At 33.4% G+C, this 18,362-nt stretch overlaps 1 protein-coding gene across 5 annotated transcripts; it reads left to right on the top strand.

Moving 5' to 3' along the window:
- Positions 1-12,564: 12,564 nt before the first annotated feature.
- LOC107952000 (uncharacterized protein C57A10.07) lies at positions 12,565-18,058 on the top strand. Of its 5 annotated transcripts, none has more exons than XR_005906325.1 (5): positions 12,565-13,622; positions 14,174-14,298; positions 16,482-16,593; positions 16,737-16,823; positions 16,896-18,058. XR_005906325.1 is itself a non-coding variant. In XM_041083092.1 (3 exons), exons 1-3 carry the CDS (start codon positions 13,031-13,033, stop codon positions 16,491-16,493), a joined length of 729 nt encoding a protein of 242 aa, XP_040939026.1. In that variant the 5' UTR covers positions 12,565-13,030; the 3' UTR covers positions 16,494-16,692. The 5 variants fall into 5 exon arrangements, 1 of the variants encoding a protein (XP_040939026.1); XR_005906330.1 differs by lacking the exon at positions 16,737-16,823 and having other exon boundaries at positions 12,566-12,757; positions 13,330-13,622; XR_005906329.1 differs by having other exon boundaries at positions 12,566-12,757; positions 13,330-13,622; positions 16,737-18,058.
- Positions 18,059-18,362: the final 304 nt, after the last annotated feature.

Here is an 18,362-nt window from a genome sequence, read left to right as displayed (position 1 = left end):
GCGTGTGAGGCTTAACTTAAAAAAATTTTCAAGAACTTTCTCAAGTCCTCGGTTTAGTCTCAGACCTTTTTCAATGTATGTTTTGGGCCCCGTAGGCCCATATTAGGTACACTGAGATGTTGTTTGATTGGGTTCAAATCGGAACGAATTTTATAACCTGTATCTCTTGAAAATGTTCGAGTACATGTCTGGTAACGCCTCGTACTTGGTCCCGGTCTCGCGTACAGGTAAGGGGTGTTACAATTCGACTATTCAAATCTGTACGGGGTAAGTTTATATACAAATAAATGTGTTTTGAATTGAATTACTATCAATTATATGCTATTGATCTCTGATGAATGAATATATGAGTTGAGAAAAATGAGATATCCGAGAAAGTATCGACAAAGTTCCAACGTCCGAAAAGCCCCGTACGAACCTTAGGAATAGTTAGGATACATATGTCATGACATTGGATCTGATATGTGTTATCGTGTAAGACCACGTCTGGGACGTTGGCATCAACTTATGATTTACATGTAAGACCACGTCTGAGACATTGGCATTGACTTATGATTTACGTGTAAGTCCATGTCTAGGATGTTGGCATCGTACTTGATTTCATGTAAGACCCTGTTTGGGACAGTGGCAACGATATGTTACAATATGTAAGACCACGTCTGGGATGTTGGCAATGTATAAGCTTTCCGAGCTATCCGCGAATCCTTATGATTTGGCCATTGGTAGGCCATGGTAAAATGTGTCCAAGACAAAACTGAATGAGGCATCAAGCTAACAATGTACTCAATTCTGTAAGACGTTCCCTAATTTTACAAGTATTGGTAAGTGATATTTGAATTCAAGTGTTGAGATTTAATTAGATATTGATATTGAGTTCAGTCAAGTAAGTTCATCATTTGAAATTGTGTATGACAGGAACATTAATTCAAAACTTGTTATTTGAATTGTTATTGTAATTCGGTAAGATTTATGTTTTGAGCCTATGAGCTTACTAAGCTTTCATAATCTTACTTTTGTGTGTCAAATGTTTTTGTAGATTAACAAGAGTTTGGAGGATCGGATCAACACATCGGAGCACACTATCCAGAGTTTTACTTGTAGGTTAATAATACAATTTCTAGTTTATATAGTATGTATAGGATTGACTGAAAATAAAGTGAATTTTTAATATGGTTTTGGAATGGCTCGTACACATATATGTTAGTATATATGTCTCTGATAAATGGAATCTAAGTAGTCAATGAAGGAGATTATATGGTAGTTTATGCAAATGAGTTGTGTGTTAACACAAAGGTCTAGAGCTTGTATTAAAACTTATTTTGGCTACTTGATTTGTGTATTTTGGTATGTGAAAGTATCATATGCAGGTTGATAGTGTAAAAGGTGAGAAAAGTGGCCTTAAAATGGCCTATTTTCGTCCACAAGGGTAGACACACGTGCGTGTGCTTAGGCCATCATGTGGTTTGGTCGTGTGTCCACTGCATCTTAAATTTGTAAAATAGAATGCTCGGGATTGAGAACACGGGTAGAGACACGGGCGTGTGTCTCAGCCGTCAGAGTGACACTGCCTTGGACACGGCCATATGATTTGGCCGTGTGAAAACTACACCTAATTTATGAAAATTGAATTAACCACATGGCCTAGCACACAGGCGTGTGACTTGGCCGTGTGACTTCAATTTCTTCATATCTTATAAGTCAGAGAGTTACACAGGTTAGGGACACGGGCATGTGTGACCACATGGCCTAACCACACGGGCGTGTCCCTAGACGACATGGTCATGTAAACCCTATATATAAGAAACTTTTTGAAATGTCTTAAAAGTTTCTTGGAGATTCCGTTTTAGTTCCGATTCAATTCTAACGTGCATGTTGAGCCTCGATGGCCTATATAAGAGTCAATATGGTTGAAGTTAGTTATCATTATTATTTTGATTTGATTTATCTATAATTAATCTGTAAATTTTTTTATAATACTTTGTAACCCTGTTCCGGTTACGGATACGGGTTAAGGATGTTACATGTTTATTGTAGTCTGCGTAGAAAATCAAGAAATATGAGATTTAACTATACAAGTGTGACTATTCCATGACTTGTGTCCAATCTAGATATTAAGGATAAAAGGGTAAAATACAAGAAAATATTATGACAATGATGCATTGTTGGATGCCACTCATTGCTTGTAATGTTAGAAATGCTCTAATATTACTAGCAACGTTACAAGAGTCTATAGGGTCACACCCTATAGTTGAAATGAGTAGAATCCAAATACATTTGGTATTGTACTTAGTTGTCACGTGAATTAAATTAATTATTGAATTAATTTAATTTGATAGTCAAATATTAAACACATTATATGCACAAACTTGTTGTACACAAAAAGAGAACATAGATAAAATTAATATATGAATTTGATTCATAGAAAATATTAATTGTATATATTTTACTGAATTTATTAATGAAAATAATTATATTAATTAATTTCGGTCAAAATATAAAAGACGTGAAAATTAATATTATTTTGGAAAGTATATAATCAATATATGAATTTGATTCATACAAAATATTAATTGTATATATTTTATCGAATTTATTAATATAAAAATTATATTAATTACTTTCAGTCAAAACATAAAAGACATGGAAATTAATATTCTTTAGGAAAGAATATAATTAATGTATGAATTTTATTCATACAAAATATTAATTGTATATATTTTATCGAATTTATTAATAAAATTATATTAATTAATTTCAGTCAATATATAAAAGATATGGGAATTAATATTCTTTTGGAAAGAATATAATTATTTTTTCTAACTTTCCATTTGTTTTTTTCTATTAACAAGGGAATAATCATATATTCTTTTGCAAAGAATATAATTTCTGTTTCTAGCTTCCCATTTGTCTTCTTTATTAATAATGGAATAATCTTGATTTTCCTTTTTAATATATGATATCAAAGAGGATAAATGGATGATAATTGTAACGCCCCGTACCCGAGACCATTGCCGGAGTCGAACACGAGGTATTAACAGACTTATTTCATTTATTTACACAGTTCATTTTAAAATTTCCAGACAAGCTGGTTAACTGCATCACAGTCACTTTAAAAATCATATCTCGAGTTCCAAAACTCGAAAACTGATTCCGTAAATTTTCCCTGAAACTAGACTCATATATCCATCCACAAGTTTTTTTCTAGAATTTTTGGTCGGGCCAATTAGTAGTTTATTATTTAAAGTCTCCCCTGTTACAGGGTTTGACTACTCTGACCTTCATGCATTACGACTTAGATATCTCCTTTACAGGGCTTAAATACTTATGCCGTTTGTTTCTAAAGAAACTAGACTCGAAATGGAATCTGTAAATATAGGGCATGACTTCCAATTATCTCTGGTTAATTTATAGTGAATTTCCAAAGTCAGAACAGGGGATCTAGAAATCGCTCAGGCCCTATTTCACGAAAACTTAAACATCTCATAAAATATGGCTCATATGTTCGTTTCGTTACTTTCATATGAAAATAGATTCATCAAGGTTCGATTAAATAATTTATTCACTATTTAATTTCATTCCTACTATTTTTAGTGATTTTTCAAACATACAACACTGCTGCTGTCAGCATCTATTTTAAGGCAAATTTCACCTATTTCATAGTTTCCTTGTCACTTAATAACCATACCATAAGACCATGATGTTATACTTCAAAATATACGAGCCATTTTCGCATGGCTATACGAATATACATTACAAATGGGTACTCAATTAACAACAAGGGTCAGCCCTATACATGCCATTTTCAAACTGAACTAAAAGAGTACCAAAAGTGGTTTAGATAGTGTGGACGACTTCGACTTTGACACTCCCGAGTCCGATAGCTGACAAACCAAAATCTATAAAACAGAGAATCAGAGAAACAGAATAAGCATTTAATGCTTAGTAAGTCTTAAGCAAAACAACACTCTATATATTAACATAACTTTGAATATCTATCAACTCAAATATCCAACTTAATTCCATGCGTTCGTAATATTATACAAATACAATTTGATAACTTCCATTAATGTGTATATATATATTTATATATAATACATATCATGCCTTTATATTAAACACTTTCATTTCGGCCGAATATATTCATGTACATTATCAATAAACTTTCAATTTCAAAGTTATAAACTCTTGCATCACAAGTCATTTAATTATATTCCTACCATCGCCGAATTTACTTGTATAAAATATAATCATAATTCAATTAATCACATGCTCATAAACATTTAAGACTTAATTCCGCAAATGTTTCAATTTTTCTTTTCATCTCATGAAATTTGCACTATAATCTCAATAACTAATTCACAGTATAACACAAACATAAACTTGCTAAAACATACCTGTTCCCTTTAGCTTATTGTTCATATTCATAAAACACTTCAGCATCAAAACTCTTTAACGTCAATTCCTTATAACTCACCGGCTTTAAGCCTGTTAAGTATCAATCTGAATTCATAACAGCACACAACCTACTGGCCTGTAGTTTGAATTAATAATTTTAACATTTCAAAATAAACAGATTTTATCAATGACATTATACTTTTACTCAATCATATACTATTATCGAATGTTCAATCCCCAACTTTACATCACATAAATGTTTACCTATGTAATCATTTATACCATCTCATTTATATCATCACATAAATGTTTATCTAGGGGCCGAATACAAAGAAATAGTAAACGTTCAATGTCATCTTTAGTTTAATTATAATATAACATCCCGTTAACTGAATTTGCACATATATAACTAAGACCGCATGTTCATGTGGCCAAAATTAACATATTATATTTTAACTTCTAAAGCCAAATAGTTATTAAATCTAGTTCACATACATTCAAGTATATAAATTCATGTAATACCATATATTTTCACATACATAAATTAGCTACATAACCAAATACACATTATCACATATACATACAATTAAGACTTATTCAATACTATTCACAAGGCCCAATATACTTAACTACTTCACATAATAATCTTTACATTAAGTAAATATCAAACTGGCTCATACCTGCCATTCAGCTATATACATGCTAACTATATTACTTTCAATTTATACTTACCATTCGACCATACAAACATATCTCAATCTTACTTTCATGTCATAGTAGCCAAATTAAACAGTAACGACATACTTTAATCCAATTGAGTTAACTTAACCGAGTACTCAAAGTCAATTATACCATCATATAATTACTTACATATGTGGCCAAGTATATACAATTCAGCATATATATACATATATTTATACGATATATCCTTACATGAAATTCAATCCTTTAATTAAATGAAACACTTCATATGACCGAATATGCAATTTCTATTCAATTCCCCACATAAACAAATATATCAACTCAATATAGGCTTATATGTTTCACCAATTCAATATAACTTACCTTCAATTGGATATACCAAATCAATATCATTTAAATCATAGCCATCATTCAATCATAAATTACATACAAAAATTCTCATAACTATTCACATGCGTACCTTATTACGAATTAATAACAATTTAACTCATACTTGGCTTTACACTCATTTTTTAACTTGTTCAATAACACATCAATTCTTAGTCACTAAAAATCATACCAGCATGTAGCCTGCTAGAATTATAACCTGAATCATATCACCAGCAATATGCTTGCTAGGCTTTTAGCCCGATGTTACCATCATTCACTACTTAGCTCATTGCTAAGATTACACATAGTATGAATCGTAACACAACTACTTTGATACACATCAATTTCATCAATCCTTTCATTTAAAAAAATACCTTCGGCACCTTGTCTCAATGTCTATTTCAATTCAAAAAGTATAACTACATTCGGCTCAATTTATTTATTCCAAACACACATGCAGCATATTATATTTCTATGTCTATTTCGGATTAATAATTTAGCCACATTCGGCTCTAATCATTTCTCCAAACATATATCCATCACATTATATTTATACATCTATATATTCGAGCATTTTACCTTACTATGTTTATTCAAATTCCAAGCATACCGAATTGAATTTAAATTACTTAAGAACTTACCTCGACAATTTCGTACAATAGTGTCGACTACTCGGCTAACTTCGCCTTTCCCGAGCCAAATCTCGGTTCTTTGGGTCTTGAGCTTGAATTAAAGTAAAGCAACTATTTAATCGATCAATTGATCCACTTAACATTCCCCTATAGATTATATATATATATAAAATAACACAACTTAAAATTAATTCGCATAACAGCCCCCTTTATAAAATTCAGACATTAACAATTAAGCCTTAACATCCTTAACATGTAATTACTCAACATTTTATCTATTTCACTTCATCCGAATATTCCTTAGTATTTTCAAGTCCTTACAAATTAATCTAAGTTCATGCACAATAACAAGAACTAAATTTGTCAAAGATACTCTTAACCGAATGCCATCTCTTCACATACAAGTCCCTCCAACCCAATATTTTACCATTTAGTCACTTATAATTATAGATTCATAAATTTCTCTCCTTAATTAAGACAAACAACCAAATTTGATTCAATTTTCTCTATGACCGAATGCACATACCTCAACCGAAATCAAAATTTCAATATGGGCTTTAAGACTAATTAAACAAGGATCACACATCTATTAAAAATTAACAAAAACTACATGAAATTTACCTTAAATTTTTAGCTTGCTATATTGCCGAAATCCTCAAAGCATATTTCTTCTTTCTTTCTCAAACATTCGGCAAGAACAAGGCAAGGATGTATAGCTTTCTTTTCTTTCTTTTTTTCTAATACTTATTTCCTATTATAAAACCATGTAGTCATTATAATATTAATACAAAATGCATATATTTTGTATCCCATACCATCATGGCCGACCACTTCCTCTAAAGTGGGGAATTTGACATGCAAGTCTACATTTTTTTCCACCATTCATTATTTGCCCACTACCATTTAACCTATCACATTTCCAAAGTTTCACACATAAGTCATTCCTAATTAATTTCACATTTAAAAGACAAAATCAAAGCATGAAATTTTCACACATACACTTTCACTTATAACAGGCATAAAATATAACATTTAATTATTCTTGTGACTCGATTTTGTGGTCCCAAAACCACTTCTCGACTAGAGTCAAATTAGGGTTGTTACAATAATCCATTAGTGTGTGAGGATTACCAACTTAATAAAATAAAGGTCTAGCAACTGTTTTTAATTATTCCCTCTGAAAAGTTCAAGAGAAAGTGGTTGTTTGTTTTTTATGAGGTGGACTACGTAGAGGCTAAGATGATTTCATTGTGGCTTGGAATCGACATCAAATCAGCAACATCCTTTCAACATTTTCACTAAGAAAGGTATATTTTCAAACCTATTTAAACTCAATTCGTTCCTCGTACATGGATTCGTGGTTGATGATCATCGAAATAATTATTTCGTTGCACCACGGGGCGTACTAACAATCCCACACTTTGTTCTTTTAGATGTAACAGTCTGGTTTAGATCCTAGTCAGAATAGTGGTTTCGGGACCACAAGTTCGGGTCAGAGAAATATTTTTAATATTATTTTCTGTGTGTATAATATGTGAATTAGCTTGTGTGAAAGTTTCGTATGAAAATTCGATCATTTGTGTGCTTAATTTGTGAAAAAGACCTACTAGCATAAAACGTAAAAGTGAACTGCTAATTGTTAAAGTGCTTATTTGCTATGTATTTTTAAATGAAAGGCTCTTATGTTGATATTTGACCATTAGAAGTATGAGTGGACATTAATAACCTTATATGTTAATGATTTAAATGTTTATTAATTAAGGGCATAATGGTAATCTGTGTATAAAGGATGAATTAAATAAAGGAAATACTAAAATTTGCTCATTTTAAGTCTTCCTCAACCGAAAATCAAAGAAAAAGAAAAGGAAAAGAACCATCTAGTGTTCGGCTATGCTAAAGCTCAATTGAGGTATGAATTTTGTTTCGTTTTTGATCATTTCTACGTTTTTGTGACCGTTGCTTAGAGTTCTATCAAGCCCATGTTTGAATTTCTAAATTTTTTTATGATTTTGAGTTCAGCCATTGATGAAATTATGAGTTTTATGAAGTTTGATGTTAGTAAATGAAATATATGTATTGGGTTAGTATATTTTGTCTTTGTTTTTTTTGATGAATTAGAATAAAATAGGCTAAATTGTGAAATCTGTAAATTGATGGACTAAAATGTGAAATATATGGACTTGTACGAACTCTATAAAAATACGGCTAAGCATGTGTAAAAGGAAATTTTGTGTATTTTGTGATTTTGTAAATTAGGGACTAAAGTGTCAAAATTTGAAAATGTGAGGGCTAATTTTTAAAATTCCCTAAATGTGTGTTTGTGGATTGATTTGAATGATTTGGTGAATAAAAGAGTTAAATTTGAATTTATATAGATCAAGAAACAAAGAAAACAGATTTAGATCGGGGAAAGTCGAAAGTCGTCGAGTAGCCGATTCGTCTATTCCGATCCGTACGAGGTAAGTCTATATACAAATAAATGTGTTTTGAATTGAATTACTATCAATTATATGCTCTTGTTCTATGATGAATGAATATATGAGTTGAGAAAAATGAGATATCCGAGAAAGTATTGACAAAGTTCCGACGTCCGAAAAGCCTCGTACGAACCTGAGGAATAGTTAGGATACATATTTCATGACATAGGATCCGATATGTGTTATCGTGTAAGACCACGTCTGGGATGTTGGCATCGACTTATGATTTACGTGTAATACCAGGTCTGGGATGTTAGCATCGTACTTGATTTTGTGTAAGACCCTGTCTGGGACAGTGGCATCAATATTTGATTACATGTAAGACCACGTCTGGGACGTTGGCATTGTACGAGCTTTCTGAGCTATCCGCGTATGCTTGTGGTTCCTAATAGTTCAACGTGCAGTCCAAGAAAAGAATGAATATATGAGATGTGTATCCGATTCAGGTACGTTCGAAATGTATACTATGTTTGAAAATTAAAAGGTAAGTATATGTATAAATGATGGTATGTGATATAAGTATGAGAAAGTATGCCATATGTGCAAATGAATTGAGTATATGAGAAATGTATATGAATCATGTGGTTTGTGATAGTATTTGACGATGGATTATATGTAATTATATGATGCTTATATGCTTTAATTGATAAGTTTATTTGTATATTGCTTACTAAGCTTTTGAAAGCTTACTTTGTGTGTGTTTGCATTGTTTTATAGATATCATAGCTATTGGGAGCTCAGAGATCGTCGAGGATCGTCACTACACTATCGAACTATATTTTAGTACCTTTTGAAATTGTATATATTGAAGTATGGCATGTATAGGCTAGATGTTTTGGTTATGTTTTGTGATGTGTATATCTAGCCATTTGGTATGGCTTTGTTATGGACGAGATCATGAATGAATTTGGTATATGCTTGTGTTCATAAATGGTATGTGTTGATGTACCTCAATGGCCTAGTGAAATGGTCAATTTGGTAAGGTTTTGGTATGTGAATGGATAAGGTAAATTGAAGTTATGAAACATATTGTTTAATATGACTTTGGCTTATGATTTGATATGATTGAGTATAGTTTATAAGTTTGAATTTGGTTGATAATAATATGGCATGAATTATGTATGTTTTGGTATTGAAATTGGCTGAAATAATAGTGCAAATATGCTTGGTTTGATGCTTGTAGGTTTGACCCAAATTGGGTGGCAGATTGGCTTTTCAAATGGCCTATTTTTGTCCACACTGGCGTGTGTCTTAGCTGTGTGCGACACACAGTCATGTTGTACGGCCGTGTGTCCCCTAGGGTACTCTAAGATTTTAAGTCAGTCTTGAGCACGGCTAAGGCACACGAGTGTGTGGCTAGCCGTGTGACCAAAGTCAATTTCGACCATAGCCAAGACACACGAGCATGTCTTGTGGCCGAGTGATTAAGTCAGTATGTATGGCCTGATTTGACACGGTCTAGACACACGGACGTGTCTAATGCCATGTGAGGCACACGGCCTATTCACACGGGCGTGTGACCTGTACAACTTTGAAAAATGTATAAGTTTCGAAAAATTTTGTATGAGCTCGGTTTAGTCCTGACCCCTTTCTAATGTATGTTTAAGGTCCCGATGACCTATATAAGGGACATTATGATAATGTTTGACTATGATTGTGGATAATGTATATGAATTGAATGTTAAATGTTCTGATTTGTCCGGTATTGCCTTTAACCCTAGTCCAGCGATGGATACGGGTTAGGGGTGTTACATTAGAACTTCTCAAACTTATCAAGAATTCCATTTTTGTGGCATTGAAAACAAACCCGATCTTATCACTTCCCTTCTCATATTTTCTAAAGTGTGGCGATCAACTTATACTTTTGGTTCCTATTTCTTTATAGATCGCGGGTCAGTGTCTTCTTATTTTCAAACTTTTGAATGTCAAACAACCTTATAGAATTTGGGTCGCGTTGTTCATAACGTCGGTTCTTTTCTAGGTTTTTTATATCCGAGAGTTATATCCAAGTTTACATTTTTTTGTTTATTTTTCCTTCATATTTCTACCATTTTTCGAGCAAGTACCTATTTAGACGATTGGGAACATAAAATCATGAATCGAGTTTCAATCTCGTAATCCTAATGGCGAATATCACAAAAATGGAGCCTGCCAAGACAATGAACCAATAAGCCCACCAGGGCATAAAAGGAGAAGTCACTTTATGACTCGCGTGACAAGTAGTATGATAGGATGATTGTGGCGCATCTAAACATACGGGAAAATGGGATAATAAGAGGAGTCGCCAAAATGTGATGGTAAGTGGAACTAATAGAAGTGTCTTAACACAAGTATATGTGAGAGGAAGGAGAATTTCCTTCAACGAATTGGCAAATCTAGTATCCACCATTTTGAGACCTCTAGAGTTGACATATAAACCATCATGGGCTATGAGGTAATGAAATGTTTCTTCAAGCTTGATTCCAAGTGTTCCTAAGTAAGGAGGTCGTCAAAAACGGGAAAGTTCACAAAGGATTCTCTTAAGAGGGAAGTTCGCCATATATTACCCTTGGTGGAAAGTACGCCAAGGATTTACTAAGAAAGAGGATGTTCATCAAGACTATCTAGCGCGGGAAAGTCCACATGGGACTACCAAGTGTGGAAGTTCGCCAGGGACAATCCAAGAAAGGGGTATTCGTTGGAAACTAGCTATTAATGGGAATCTGAGATGAAATGGGAGATTGTCAAATTCCAGAAGAATTTTTTATTTGGAAGTGCACACTCATGACCAATTAGTGGATATGTCCGCCAATTGTTGGCAAAGAATGCAAGGCAACGACTACACCAGAAAAATCGCCAGAACTTCCTAAGATACTCAAGGAGATCTAAATTTTGTGTTTTTATCTTATTCCTGAAAATACACAGAGCCTTTTTTAGTAGTGTAGTATCGGATGTCACTAAGTTCTTTGAACTTACGATGGTTTTGACTTGTATGCAGGGTCAAAGACTGACTTAAGGGTCGTGCTGAAGGGACCAAGCCAAACACCACCAGGCTCACGCGAATGACGCTATAACTGTATCATGCGTATAGAGGGGTACCCTGAAAGGCTACGCCTCGAGGGAAATTAGTTATGTGTATTGTTCTGATTTTAAGCTATAGTCATAGTAAGTGTCAACGTGTGGCACTAGCAAACTGATAAATTATAAGATTCTGGTACTTGTAATAAATAGAATATATCCAAGTTGTTTTTTCCCCAAAATACGTTGTTTAGTCAAGGAGTGAGAATAAACTTGATATATATGTTTGGGTTATAATTTCGCATTGTCTGAGTCGTTAAAAAAAATTGAAGTAGCTAAATATTACGGTATGTCTATGATACTTGGTACCCAAATTCGGTAATCGAGTCAGGTATAGGGTGTTACAAGTCCTATATTATGCATAAAGTTATAGATTTAGGCCATGTTTACCAATTGGATCATTCTTAGTGGCTATATTTTTTTAAATTTCAAAATTTTAGTCTTAATACAAACGACAATCATTAAATATATTAACTAATTTTTTATGAGTAATATGTGAAAATAATAGACAGATATAGCATTACACATATAATAATATATTTAACATATCAAATTTTAAAAAAACAGAACTTAACTTAATGAATATAATGGTTATAATTTGGTTAGGATTAAAAATTTTAAATTCTAAAAATACAGGAACTGAAAATATTCAAATTAAAGTTCAGGTACTAAATCTACAACTCATGCAAAATACAAGGTCTAATAGCAAAATTTGTCCTGTTTTATTTTATTATTGGGTATGGGCTTTTTAATTTTTGGGTGTGGGCCTAATAATAGTTGGGCGTGGTTCAAGTTTTATTTTAAGTTTTTTTCTTATTTTTAATAATTATATAGTTTTTATATTATCAAACAGTGAATCAATTGAATTGATTGAATCAGTAACCTTGACTGGTTCCATCATGTGTTGTTAATAAATGGTTCAGCGTGTTGTTAATAACTGGTGTTCCCTCACTCACTCTCTCCAGGCAGGATTCAACGTTCCAAGTCTAACCTCCGAATTCATCTCTACATCTCTGAAACTCTGGATCTGATTTTCTAAAATCCTTTAGCTATCTCCACGTAACAGATAAACTATCATTCTCATCCTAAATTAAAACTCTAATCTAATTCATTAACAGGATTTTGGTGAGTCTACTCCTGCTCTCTCTCCTCAGTTTAAAGTTCGAGGAGAAGCAAACCCCCTTTTTATATTCCCTAGAATTCATTTCTACTTCCTTATGCTGCAAAACAGAACTGCAACTTTGATGATCAGGGTCTTTCCTTTTAAGTAGTTTATGCTTGGGTTCTTGGAATTGAATCTGAAATCATAATCTTTATCTGTTAAATCTGTCCAATTGCCTATTTGGGTATGGTTCATTTGCATAAATCTCGATGCTTTTCTGCTGGATTTGAATTATCATGAATAAATATCCATTTGGGTCAAACAATCCTAAGTCCTTCCATGCATATCCAAGGGGTGACTTTGTTATAGAATCAGGAACTATCAAAAGAACCAGAAGTAGAAAATCATCAATTTACCCTGTTAGAATGGTTAAGTCCTGGGCTAATCGGCTTCATTACTATTACAAGCTACATCCACTCTTTGTTTTCTCTATTTCCTTGGCATTCGGGGTCACGATCCTCATAGTTTTATCTCTATATGAGCAACACTATAAGGTGCTGAATAATTGTATGAAACTTGATGATGGCTTTGGCAGTTATTATCCCTTTGCTAAGCTTAAGAATCTTGTAATGGTTGCTGGGCATTCGGTTTATACAAGCAGTAGTTGTGAAAAAGCTGACAAGGAGGATTCTTGGTTTTTGGAGTCTTATCAGAAGAATCCAGGCCAGGCTGCCACTTTTTTGGCTCACATAAAAGAAGGGATAGAAAGCACTGCACTAGATGATGAGGCTTTGCTTCTTTTTAGCGGTGGAGAGACTCTGAAAGATGCTGGTCCTCGTAGTGAGGCGCAGAGTTATTGGACAGTTGCTGACTCCAAGGGATGGTTTGGTATGTAAACTCGTTCACTCATTTTATTTTCCTAAGTTCATACAATAATATCTCGCCTTATTTTTTGTTCAAATTACCTGTTGTTTGAAGGATGAGATGTAAACTTGACAATGATTGCTATGATTGTTTACCTGGTAAATCCTATAATCCTTTTCTAGTACTAGTATGTTCACTATTCTTTAAATCCAAATCTAAACCTTTAAAACCTTTAAGGTACTGGTGCTGTGGATTACTCGTATGAGTACTAGATACCTACTATACTTGTATTATGAAGTAATTATGTATTGCATTCGTGAAGCTGTTGTTATTGATTAATTGTGTTTCCACATTCATAGTTATGCCTTCAAGTAAAGTGAAGAGCTCCCTTTTTGCTCTGAAGAACTACCTTTATCTTTTGATCAGTAATAATGAATGTTACTGCAATTTCTACTCCCTAGTCAATTTCTATGGGTTTCCTTCTAGTCCACCTTTATTCCGTGAATTTTTTTTCTATACCATGAAGGCTTTAAATCATCTGAGTGGCATTGTTATTGTATTTTATTGCTCTTCAGGGAAGGAAGAAAATGTAAAGTGGAGGGCATTAACTGAGGAGCATGCAAGAGATAGCTTTGAGAATCTTCTCTTTAGTGTTTGTCGGTTTCGAGAGCTTTCTGGGACATACCCACACAACATAACTGTAAGTTTTCTAAATTTGTTGGTCTTTCTTACTTTTACATTTCCCTCCTCCTCTTCTTACCTTCTATCAGCATATCTAGCTAGGGTGAAAGAATAACTGGCAGTTAACTAATCAATGGTTTCTATTTGTTGTTGAGCTACACTTTGCACAAAATAAGTATAAGATTAATGATTCAATTCCATTGATCTGGTCATTGAACACCAGAAAGATCACCCAGATAAGTATTGATTGCAGCCATGTACAGGAATAATTCATTTAATTCTCAACACATATCAGATTTCCTGCATATATACTTACATCAAAGTTGTCCAGTGTAGCCCTTGCTGATCAAATCAGAAGGGTTTTGAGTGGGTTCATATAAGATCTTGTGATTTAGAATAGACTTTGTCGAACTCATTTTTAACGGGGTTTGAAAAACGGGGGTTCGACTTTAACAAAATGAAAACGGGAGTCGCCACCAATCTTTTTAGGTGCAATTGGATCACCTTTAAACATTTTGGTCTACGAAAATTTGAGTAAACAGGGTCGGGAGTCGGTTACGTACGAGGAAGGATTAGCACCCTCGCAACGCCCAAAATCGGTACCAAATTGAATAGTTTTCTGTCTTAATGTCAAAATTTTGAAAGAGTTTAAAAAATAGGATCCCTTTTAAAAGTCAGAATAGTTTGAGTTTAAGACCGAGATTCCTTCATTCCAAAAATATAAATATCATATCCAGCATGATAGGACATGATATTCTAAAATTCTTGTAACTGAAATCACCTCGTAATTTATAAAATCATTTAGAAGGGCATTTTAGGCATTTAGACAAACGGGAAATCACAACCCAGCATGTTAGGGCACCATTTCCCGAATTCGTAAATACGAAAAAACATTGCCTCATTTTTAAAACTCTTTTGGAGTTTTAAAAAAAAAATTAAACGATGATGCATTTTAACATATTTCAAGATATCAATAATAACATAAACTACATGGTACATATTTTAACAATTCATGCAAATATACTTAAAAACAACATACATTAACATTTCATGCACAACACAACGTGGGAAACCCTAAATTTCATAACATATATGCAAACATAGCTTAAAATAACAACATAAATAATCAATTTTTATGCAAACATATAAAAACAATAAATAACATAAAAAATTAATTTAAGATAAAATTAACATACTAAAAACACTAAATAAAAAACATATGAAAATAAATCAACAAATTTATGAACATATATAAAATAAGTCAAAAAGGAAATAAATGCAGTATAACAAATATTTAAAACAGTATATAAATAGTGAAAAGAGATTTTTTTTTTAAAAAAGGTTAATATATATAAAAAAATGTACTATATGGTACAATAACCTAATATATATACTTACAATAATATGTTAAATAGGAACAAAATTTTGTAATAAGTTTAGAAGATTATATATCATACTAAATATTCAATAATATGTAATTTTTAATAATAATTTACAAGTGTTAAAATTATAATAATAAAGATAAAGATAAACAACATAATAAATAATATATGATAATATATAAATAAATAATAGATAATATATATAATAGACAACATAACATAATAATATAAATATATAATAAAATAATATACGATAAATAATTTTTTATATATGAATAATGTTTATAGTAAAATAAATAATAAATAAAATATTTAAAATAAATAAATAAAAAATTTAGAAATATATAAAAAAAAGATTAAAATTAATGATTAATAAAACTGTAGGGATATTTTTTAAAATATCAAAACTGAATTTGGGGCCTAATTAAAGTGCGCGTTTAAAGAGAGGGACTCACTGGGTAAATAACCCTAATCCCTAAAACGTCACCGTTTCCAGCGTTCAGGTATCATAGGCTCGAGACTAAATTGAAATTAAAAATAAAGTTATTGAGCAAAATTTAAATATGAAAGAAATTTAATTTTAAAGGATAGAAGTGCGGAAGGACCAATTGGACAATTATTCCAATAACAGAAAACACGCGGATCCCTCGGCCGGGTCAGGTCGACACAAGGGTTATATGCTTAAACGGCACCGTTTTAGGGCTTATTGTTTTAAGCCAAAACGGTGTCGTTTTATACTATTATAAAAATAAAATTTTACACCCAAATTCATTTAAACCCTGCCCTTTTTCTAAAACTCACTCTCGGTTCTTCTCCTCAGCTTGAAATCTAGCAAAAGCTCCGACGATCGACCGCTACACGAGCCACCACACGCGCCATCGTACGCGGCAGTCAGAGAGTCTAAAATCTTCCGTTTTCTAAGCGCGTCAAAGGTAACCCTCTTTCCCTCTTTTTAGTAATATTCTTTAAAAATGTTGTTTTGTATGTATTGAAAAAAACAGAAACGAAAAATAACAATAAACAAAATATCACTTTATTTCAAAAAAAACACTGTTTGTGTTTTTTGTTTGCGTAGTAAATCGTACAACTGTTTGCGTATCTGGTTCGTGTGGTCCCTATTACAACGATAGCACTCGGGCTTTATAGCCACTGTTTACATTTGGTAAGAATAATTTCCTTTGGTTTTTTCCTATTTTTGTGCTGCTATACTGCTTTTCTTTCCATTTGTGTGCAGGTGAGCGCGGGAATCACGGCGGTGATGAAGGCTTGACGATGGCAGCGACGGACCAGGCATTGACTGCGCACTGGTGCTTGCGGCGCGAGATCTTCTGACGTTTGGTATGGCTTGGGAGCTGCGGCGCAAACCCTAGCTGGGGTTTGCCAAAGCTGAAGATAGGTTGGGCCAATTGGGCCAATTAAGTTTTGGGTTACTAGACTAGCTTAGGGTATCAGAGATATTGGGTATTTGATTGTAAATGGGCTGCTGGGTTAAGCGGGTTATTAGGTTAGTGTTTAGCTGAGTTATGGGTGTAACGGGTTATTAGGCATTTAATTTTGGGCCTACGGGTTAGTGGGCTATAGTATTTGGGTTCTGTAAAAGGACTTAAATGGACTGTTTAATTTTATTTTTTCGTTTAATTTTATTTTTTAATTTTTTTAATCCCGGGCAAAATATGGGTTCTACAGCTGCCCCTCTTTGCTCATAGTTGTGTAACAGGAATAGAGCAAAGATATAAAAGAACCAATTTTGCCCGGGCTCGCCGAGTCTTGAGTTCTTCGATCTGCTTCCCGTTGAATACAGAGACGCCCAAATCATCTTGAATCAGCCTTGATGAAGGTCAGATCGACTAATGTCTTCGATTTGCTCTCCGTCCATTACAGGGATGCCCAAATCATCTTGGATCTGCCTCGACAAAGGTCAAATCTGCTATATCTTCGATTTGCTCCCCGTCAAATACAGAGATGCCAAATCATCTTCTTGGTTTTGCTCCCCGTCGAATACGGAGATGCCAAATCTATCATCTTGGATCTGCTCCCCGTCAAATATGGGGATGCCAAATCTGCTTCTTGGATTTACTCCTCGTCGAATACGAAGATGCCAAATCACCTTGGATCTGCTCCCTGTCAAATACGGAGATGCCAAATCTGCTTCTTGGATTTTCTCCTCGTCAAATACGAAGATGCCAAATCATCTTGGATCTGCTCCCCGTCGAGTACAGAGATGCCAAATCTGCTTCTTGGATTTGCTCTTCGTCAAAATACGAAGATGCCTAATCTACTATATTCGATCTGCTCTCTGACAATACAGAGATGCTAAATCTGCTATTTTCGATCTGCTCTCTGACAGTACAGAGATGCCAAATCTGTTATCATCGATATGCTCTCTGACAATACAGAGATACCAAATCTGCTATCTTCGATTTGCTCTCTGACAATACAAAGATGCCAAATCATCTTGGATATGCTTCAGCATAAACACTTGAAGGTCAGATCTGCTATGCTTTAGCCTGTTACCCTACTACTTATGGGGTTAAGGCGCATCAATATTCATTGTCCCTTGAAGGACATATCCTGTGCAATGTGTATGAGTTCATGCCTAATGATTAGGATGCTGTAATCGAAGTGAGTCAAATGCTACTAATTAAACCTGTTATAATGCAAAATGTTTATGAATATGACCCCTATTCCAGACGTCACCACT

This window comes from Gossypium hirsutum, chromosome A02 (genome assembly GCF_007990345.1).
Source record: "Gossypium hirsutum isolate 1008001.06 chromosome A02, Gossypium_hirsutum_v2.1, whole genome shotgun sequence".
Lineage (NCBI taxonomy): Eukaryota > Viridiplantae > Streptophyta > Magnoliopsida > Malvales > Malvaceae > Gossypium > Gossypium hirsutum.
The sequence above is the reverse complement of the archived record's forward strand: the minus strand, read 5'-3'. Positions and strand labels throughout refer to the sequence as shown.